This window comes from Pezoporus occidentalis, unplaced genomic scaffold (assembly GCF_034315485.1).
Source record: "Pezoporus occidentalis ecotype Australia unplaced genomic scaffold, CSIRO_AGI_Poc_V1 ctg65, whole genome shotgun sequence".
Classification (NCBI taxonomy): Eukaryota; Metazoa; Chordata; class Aves; order Psittaciformes; family Psittacidae; genus Pezoporus; species Pezoporus occidentalis.
Window position 1 is genome coordinate 1,404,745 of NW_026915998.1, and position 9,153 is coordinate 1,413,897.

At 48.1% G+C, this 9,153-nt stretch overlaps 1 protein-coding gene across 1 annotated transcript; it reads right to left on the bottom strand.

Moving 5' to 3' along the window:
- Positions 1-6,572: 6,572 nt before the first annotated feature.
- Positions 6,573-8,562, bottom strand: LOC134175002 (transcription factor SOX-3-like). The gene has a single exon (XM_062640411.1). It carries the CDS (start codon positions 8,337-8,339, stop codon positions 7,383-7,385), a length of 957 nt encoding a protein of 318 aa, XP_062496395.1. The 5' UTR covers positions 8,340-8,562; the 3' UTR covers positions 6,573-7,382.
- Positions 8,563-9,153: the final 591 nt, after the last annotated feature.

The following is a 9,153-nucleotide window of genomic DNA, read 5'->3' on the forward strand; positions in this document are numbered from 1 at the left end:
TCTGGCTTCACTTAGTAACACTTAACCAAGGGGGATACAGATGAAAGGATATTTGCTACTCATCTACCTACCTTGCACTGAAGATGAAGTAGATCAAGCACCAAATGTCTGCCAGTGACTCCCCAGCACCACTCCTGATCAGTATTTTCCATTAGTCCCCCTTCATTATTCTGAAAAGAGTAGGACCATTTGGTCAGTACTCCTCTAGATATGGAGGCTATGTTCATATCCCATTTATGAACCTTGAAAGGACTGAGGAGGGAGGTGGAGCCAAGCAGAACCAGAGCACAGGAGTCAGACATAGGACTGCAAAATCTCATCTAATGCTTTTTCATTGTTATTGAAATCTGCTTAAGCTGGCCTAAATTTTTCTCCCTTCTTGGATAGTTGAAGAGAAAATGACTGTAGAAGTTTCATGTAATAGGAAATCCAAATGATCTGCCGGATTTTTGGCTTCTCCATGTAGTTCACAATTCTCCTATCATTAGTTGGCCTGTCAGTCATTGAATAACAGATTAACTCCAGCAGACAGATGAACAGTCCTCTGCTAGAGGCCAAAACAATCATGTTTCCTACTCCAGAATCTCCAGCAGATCATTTAATACCACCACAGTCCAAATGCTTAAATACTGGTTCTGTTATATTGCTGTCTAAAAAAAAATAAATAATAGAATCCATATTTCCTGTAATGATTAATCCAAAATTATTAGTACCTGCTCACACAGGATTCCCAAATCAAAACACCTTGTTCTTGGATAGAATTATTCCCCTTAAACAGGATTAAGAACTGAAATCTATTGAGAGAAGAGGAGCAGAAGAATTATTGGAAAAGGAAGCAAAACACTTTTGAGTTAAACTCCTTACTCGAGAATAGTTTTAAAAAAACTTTTGTCATACATTGCATGCTCTGCACAAAACCAGCTGAATCAGAAAACTTCCACCTGTTCTTAGGACATCCCCTAAGAGAATGCAGACAGGGTTATTCCTTACTGAAGCAACTCATGGAACGCCTGGAAAACTACACAGAATTTCCTTGATGCATATATTTGCGAGTTTGTATATTCAGCTCACTTACTTCCTTTTACTCTAGGGGCATGACAATTAACTCAGTTACTGTCCCAGGTCTTGTACACTCAAAAAATTCACACCTATTTCACAGATGTTCACCTGTTTCACAGACTGACGTTTGAAAGAAATAAATGTTTTTTTCCAATAATGCTAGCATAACTTTTTAAAAGGAGTTCCTACCATGGTATTTGCTGTTTACAGGCTGTGAAGTGAAAACTGCACAGTGAATCTTAAAGGGTAAAAAAAAAAAAAAAAAAGGAAGAAAAAAGAGGAGAAAAAATAAAAGGAAAAGAATGATTTATATTAAAATATCTTTTCTTAACTTTGTGGAAGAGAAGCTTTTCTGACTTGACAGCACAGTACAATGAAAATGAAATCAATGCCAAGTGTCTTATCCTGAACTCTGAATGGGCAAAGTTCCCATTGACTTTCAAGATTTCTTCCCTTGCAAATGGCATTCAAGAACAGTAGTTACATGCACCTAAGGCACGTCCACCACTATGTTCTGTCTCTCCCCTTTGTGTCAAGTAGATGCATAGAATTTTTGAAATCAGCACAGCAAGCTGTGAATGATGATGCATGAAATGAATAAGCTGAGTCTAGTACAAAAGGGAAATCCTGAAGGCTTGGTGCAATCACTGCTATACTATTTCCTATGGCCTGTATAGAAAAGATGCATAATATTCTTCATGGAGACAAAGAAAAAAGCTCACCGAGGCCAGAAGTCTCAATCAGAAGCCCAGAAGAGATAAATGATAGAAGCTCACAAATTTTTAACATTGCTTAATTTCCCTCTTATTCCTAGGCCCTTCCCCACTTATGCCTGACTCTTTTTCCAGCTCTGGGCTGCTGTGCACGTGGAATATACACGTAACAGTTTTGGGCTCTGAGAACCTGGTTCGCTTTGCATTTCTTAGGGAGCAGCACAGCTTATGCAGTACTTGATGTTTCACACTTCTCCCCATCAGCCGAGGTGAATTTGCACCAACTCACCAGCATGTGAACTGTGATGGCCAAAGCATAGCAAAAGGTGTAGTGATTTCCAGAAGATCAACTGAGCAAACAGCTCTGGGACAGTAATGTGTTAAAACCCACAACTGCTTCCTCATGTGGAATGAATTGGAGACTTGAGTTACTATGTTAGCACAAGCATTTTCAAACCAGGCCAAATCATACATAGGTTGATTTAGCTTAATTTGATGTATAACCAAATAAAAGCAAGCTGGCACAAATATGATATAATTGAACTTAGCAACAACAATAAAGATGAGCATCCTGAGCATAAGCTGACTTAAAGAACATTTAAGTGGTACATACATTTTTAATCACAGAGGAGGTGTAAATACGTCTTTTTATGGATTTACTGTGACATCCCCCATTCTCTTGCATTCACACACTCACTTGCATGCATTGCAACCTCCTCTGCTGCACTAAGAAGGTACCGATCTCATTTTAGAAACTGGAAAACTGAGGTGGAAAATGGATAAAGAGCTTCTGAGGATGTCTTTGGAGGAGGCAAATCTGAAATCCTGTTTACTTGACTAGTAACACAAAGAAGTTGGCTGTGAATGGTACTCACAGCAAAGAATAATTAATTCCTCATCCTGAGGACATTCTGCTGCGGAATGAGTTGCTGAGTTGCAATTATTATTCCATCCAGTGGCATCCGTAAAAAGTCTTGATAGAGAAGCATATGGGAAACTGTTCTGGAAAACTTAATCTGCATTAACCACTAAATTACCTCATGCAAACGGATCTGCAGTAACAGCTCTCCACTCCTTCCTAAGAGAATTCTTAAAGGAAATTGCTTCAAATTTTCTCCCCTATGCTTTAAGATTTCTGTGATTTTTTTTTTATTCCAGGTTTACCATAGAAATAACCTGAATCTGCACCATGTAAGTTAACTGGACTTGATTATGTTAATCTAGGATTGAAGTCTATGTAACTAGAAAAAAAGCCATATCAAATGTCTCACTTTTGCAGAGATTGGGAACAGCAGCAACATTCCAGTCCTGAACTTCAGCTAACTTCATCTGTCCTGCTATTTCCTATGAAATAATTATTTCCATTAACATAGGAAAATAGTTAAACAAGTTTGTATCTTTCTAATGTTCCTGAAAAGTACCTTTCTTAGTCTTGTGTTTGATATGGAAAAGCATTGACTTATAGATGCTTTCATGAGGTGTTTATGCTAATCATACACCTTTTACTGAATTCAGTATTCATTTCTTCTTATAGGAAAAAAAAAATAAAAAAAAATAGAAATACAAAAACATGATTAAAAAGTATTCTTAAAACTCCCCAGATGAGATTCCTCTGCTAATTATTATTGGACTTTTCTCCCCAAGCAGGCTGTGCCAAAATTTTAATTGAAAATATTTTCACTTACCAACTTTTGTTGAAATAAATCAACTCTGTAGCTCTTTGGTATAGGAAGGAACCTACATGAAAATGTAACCCACTATGCTGGGTTTTGACAGACTAACAGTAGCACCAAGTGTGATCTTCCACTCTTCCACACAAAAAAAGTGTTAAAGCAAAAGCCTAAATATTGTCATTACACTTCAGTGCTAACATTATTAACCTCTCCACAGCCAATGTTCAGAATTTCTAAGGATAATGGATGCACTTGAATCTATTCTAGATCTTCTAGAACAAAGCTGTTGTTTCTTTAACTGTGCAAGCAGTTGGTAATGATTTCGCACATGCAACACCTCAGCACTTCACTTACAGCCCCATCTTGCAAAGTGCTGTGGATTTCTGGAGAAGGATCCTGTGCAGATGCATCTTCCACAAAGCCGACATATCTCATACATAACCATAACTTCACCTGCTCTCCCTGAGAATGTTAATGGCCCGATTCTGAACCCTCCCACACAGGTGGGAGTATGAAATCTCACACGGGCATTGCTCAAAAGGCATTTAGATTAGTGCATTCAGAATGTATGTCTATGTCCATAATAAACAAAAAATTAAGTTCAATACAAACAAAACATATCTTCATTAATTCTAAAGGGGCCATGTTTCTACATTTGTTTTTGAAGCAAATTTCTGAAGTCCAAGCAAAGAATTTAACAGTGCTCTTTGGGAAAAGAGTTATCTTTCAGGCAACGTCTCCCCCTATGCTGTTGGCTCTCTGATGGAAAATACACTCATGTTCAGGGAAAAAGAGGCTCTATCTGTACTTGTACTTACGTGTAAGTCTGCGTTCATTGCTTTCAGCTTGCAGTGGGTCCCCAGTCCAGTGGTGTGTGTTTGTTTACAACCCTTTCCACAAACTCTGCCCACAACTTAAAACCTTGAGGATAAAGTTCAGCCCCAGGAAGCCGAAAACTCTGTGGAGGGTTTTTTTCTGAGCATCTAAAAATCAATAGCTCAGGGAAAGTGTTCACAAGCCAAACCACTGAGATGAGCTTTCAGAGAGAACAAGGTAGTTCATAGAGAGGCATCTCTGTGACTCCTCAGTCACAAGCTCTCCTTAGGCCCTGACTTATGGCAAATGAAGAGGATACCTTGAACTTCAAAATACTGCATACCTTTGACGGGCAGTGTTTCTCCCTTTTCATGGCAGAGAATCCGCTTCCAGAAAACTCAGGTGAAGAGAACAACTACTTATGATGATGCAGCTGCAATTCAACTCTGAAGATATCAATACAATGCCAGTGCTAGCAGCAGCTCACCTGCTCAGGAGCCCTCGTTTTTGTCAGGCTTGCACCACATGCCTCTGGGAAGGCTGAGAGAGACCTGTTTCAGAAAACAGGATCATCACACTTCCCTTCCGAGAGCTGTCCTGGCACTGCATGTTCTGGAAAGCAGGGGGGAGCAGTTTGACCCCAAGCTCAGAAGAAACTGGACCTGCTGCTGCCCCCTGCATATCTCCATAGACCATACCAGCACCACTGATCTTGCCCCCTTCTCTCAGACCTCCGAGTTATGGGCCTGCTGCTCCTCACAGAGCTAGTCACATCCACATTCCTACCTGAAGGGTAGCAGTGCAAATGCAGAGAAAGCAATGCCACAGGTTTGCCAGATGTCACTAGAAATGTGATGGAAGGATTTGAGGTGAGAGTATTAAACACATCGGGTTCCCATTTGCAAAGTGATTACCGCCAGTTCCGGCACGGCTGTTCCTGGGCAGAGGGGAGCATGTGTGGTGCCAGAGGCTTACCACACGGACCAGAGGGCTGACGGCCCCACGCACGGGCTTGTCCATGCAGAGGGCAGCGTGCACGGCCCGCGGTCTCGCCCAGAGCTGGGGACCTGCAGTGTAGCTGCTCCCGGCACTCCCGCTTCCCCGGGCGGCCAGGACAGAAGGGCAGTCTCAGTATGATTTGCAGAGCATTGATTTTCCTCTTGCAAGAGCAAAGAAAGGCCCTGACTGAGCCTGGACGTGCTTCCCGGCAGACAACCAGGCAGGCGCCGCTGCCGGGCATCCCAGCTGCGGGACCGGGAGTGCGGGGCCCCGGCCCTGCCGGTGGGAGGGTGGGAAGCAGCCGGGTAAGGAGGAAAGCGGCGGGGAACAGAAAGCGGCTCCCACCGTCCCGGCAGATCTCGGAAGCCGCAAACGTGCAGCGGAGGGGCTCAAACCGCCCCGAAGTCGCAGCTCACACCGGGAAAGCAGAGAAGGCCCGTTTAGCCCAAACCAAACAACTAAAGCACCCTCCTGACCCCTTTCCATCTGCACCAAGACAAACAGAGGAGGCAGAGGAAAGGCAGAGGCTCCAGGGAGGATTGCTTTGGGAAAGGCACTGACCGTCGGCAAGGACTCTCAGCCTGCGGGGCAGCCGCCGGGCCCGGGGGACCCTGACCTGACCCGGGACCCCACTCCAAGCCAGAAGGAGCCAAACCCACGGGCCTTGCTGCCGAGCAGAGGGAGGGATACGCGGTCTCTCGGCGGGCGCTGCATCTCGGGGCTGTTCCGCAGTGCCCGCAGAAATACAGAGGGGAATAGCGCAGACCCCTAAAATAAAAGAAAGAAAATGAAATAAAAGTTGTCCAGGCTAAAAACACTCGTCATTGATTGAATTATTTATTTTCTCTGGGGACTCCTGTAACCATTCATTTTTAATAGAGTCTAATTAAGAGTTCCCCAACGGGTTTTACTTCTGTAAATATTTCAGACGAGATCGGGTTTCTAGGCAAATCCTTCAGACCAAAAACCAACCGAGGCGCACCGTAACCCACTTCCCTCTCCGTCAGCCGAGAGAACCCAGCCGGGAGGAGAGGCAACAAGTGGCTGGCAGCTCGGAAAGCAGCAGCTTCAGTAGCACAGCGACGGTTTCCTGGCCAGGGTCCCGCTTTTCTTTAGAAGAAAGGAGCGATGCCCCGTTCCCCAACCAAAACACCCCAGGATGTGGCAGCCACAGCAAAGCGATGGCAGGTCCCGGGCTCCTCGGGTGGACCGCGGCTGCCGCGGAGAGCCCGGGAAGGAGCCGCTGCCCCGCTCCGCGCTCCCCGCTGCCGCGGAGGGACCGGACCCCTCGCACAAACCGCCCGGACACTACGGACGTGCCTGATATAAAATTTATTGATCTCTCTTCGTTTGGAAGAAGAAAACGAGGAGCAGGGACAGGGAAGGAGTATTTCCATTACTTTTGTTTTCTTGGGGTGGGGGGTCCAGTAGACAAAACTAAAACGTTTCTTCGTCCGATATGTCAAAACATGTTTCACAGTAAAATTCACAAACCAATTTACATAAGTATACAGCTTAAAAAAAAACCGCCAAGACACACAACTTACTATAAATAAAAGAAATGCTTTTGCGACCCGCACAGCTCTCTCCCACCTCCCCTTAAGAAACAAAACCCTAAAGTTAAAATAGTGTGAAAGCTAGGGGTTGTGACAGAAACCAAGCGAGGCTCGGTAAGGTGGGAAGAACAAAACACTTAAGAAACCACAATGATAACGTGAACAACCGAGTTTAAAAACAAAAGCCCGCCCTTTTATGTCATTGCAACGCTAGAACTCAAACTGGAAGATGCAAAAACTTTTAAGCGAATAAAACAGTGCCCAACCTAACAGAAACCAGGGAAGGAAGTTGCCGTGGTTTGAACACTTCACAGCGGCTTCTAGGAGGCGGGAGTTGTGCTCTATTAAAATAAACAGCTTGCTCAAATAATTTTCTGTACAAAAAAAAACAAAACCAAAAAACAAACAAACAAAAAAAGACACAACTAACGGACTTCCTTTTTAAAATTTCTCCAAAGTTAGTATTAAGTCTGCTAAGCCGAGCAACGCTGCCGTAGGTCCCGGTGTAGTCAAGGAGCGATGGTGGGGTTAGGGATTAAGACGGGAGCCGTCCGGAGCAGCCAAGTTTATATGTGAGTTAGTGGTACGGTACCATTCACGCCAGTCCCGGCACTCTGGTAGTGCTGGTGGACGCTGTGTAACCTGCTGCCCTGCAAGGCGGAAGGGTCTGTGGCATCCCCCCCCGGGGGCAGGTACATGCTGATCATATCCCGCAGGTCTCCCAGGCAGGCCCTCTGCGAGTGGGAAGTGATGGCAGGAGGCGGAGAGCTGGGCTCGGATTTCACCACCGAGCCCATGGAGCCCAGGCTCATGGCCGTAGAGGGCTGCTGGCCGTAGGCTGCGGGGGACATGCTGTAGGTGGAGGCGGCGTTCATGTAGGTCTGGGCCGTGGACATCATGGGGCTATACTGCAGGCCTGTCATGTCGTAGCGGTGCATCTGCTGCAGCTGCGGGCTGTTCATGCCCGGGTGTTGGCTGTAGCCCAGTTGGTCTTGCATCAATGAGTAAGCCCCGTTGGTCCAGCCGTTCATGTGGGCATAAGTGTCAATCCTCTGCCCCACCCCGACGGGACTGCTTACCGCGTTGCCCCCCCCCGGGGCCAGCAGATTGCTGGGCAGCGAGTATTTGTCCTTCTTCAGCAAGGTCTTGGTCTTCCTTCGGGGCCGGTATTTGTAATCCGGATACTCCTTCATGTGCACGGCCCGCAGCCGCTTGGCCTCGTCGATGAAGGGCCGCTTCTCGGCGTCGCTCAGCAGCTTCCAGTCGGCCCCGAGGCGCTTGCTAATCTCCGAGTTGTGCATCTTAGGGTTCTCCTGAGCCATCTTCCGCCGCTGGCCCCGCGACCACACCATGAAAGCGTTCATGGGGCGCTTCACCCGGTCCTGATCCGAGCCGGCTCCCGCTCCGTTGCTGGCCCCACCGCCTCCGCCGCTTTTACCGTTGCTCCCCGGAGCGGGGTTACCCCCGGCGCTGCCCGGCGTGGGCTGCGGCGTCTTGATCTCAGTCTCCAGCATGCTGTACATGGCCGGAGCCGGCAAGAGGTGCGCCAGGGTGGCGGGCAGGCGGGTACCAGGTCGGGGAGAGGAAGTCAAAAATAAGCAAACAAACAAACAAAGGTGAAAGAACCTGCCTGGGCGGCTGCTGCGGGAGGAAGTTTCTGTGCCTGGCGGGTGGAGGCGCCGCTCCCAGAGGTGATGCTGCTGGAGCGGTTCGGTGCGGAGCAACTCCCGCGGGCTACGCCAGGCGATGCGCACCCCAATCCCGGGGGTATTTGATTGACGGGCTATAAATGAGCGAGAGGCAGCCAATCAGCGAACGGTTCCCGACAGCCCCGACGCCGGTAACCGACCAGTTGGGGGGCGGGGGGAGCCCAGAAGTTGGTGTTTCGGGGCTGTCGGGGCCGGACTGGGTCCCTTCTGCCGCGCCCCAGGCCCTGCACCTGTCCCCGGCTCTGGGCGGGAGGCACAGGACGGGACGGAGCCAGGGCTACGCGGTGCGGAGAGGGCGGTGGGGCTCCGGCAGCTGCTGGCTGCGCCTCTGGGGAAGGAGCGGAGCCGGGGCTGCCCTCCAGGGCGCCGGGCGGAGGAGCAGAGCGGAGCGCTGTGCCACAAGCAGGAGCCGCGCGTTCGCCTGGCACAAAGACTCGGGGCTCCCGGAGGGATGCACCGCCCTGTGCTAAGCCCGAAGAAGCTGCCTGAAGGACGGAGCGAGCCCTCGCTGACGAACACACTCCAGTTGGGTGTTGGGGGGGAGGAGGGCGGACTAAACTCTTTTCCTCCTGAGTCCTCTTGGGGGGAGCCCACACTGCCCTGCCGGGAGCGGGCTGGTGGGAAGGTG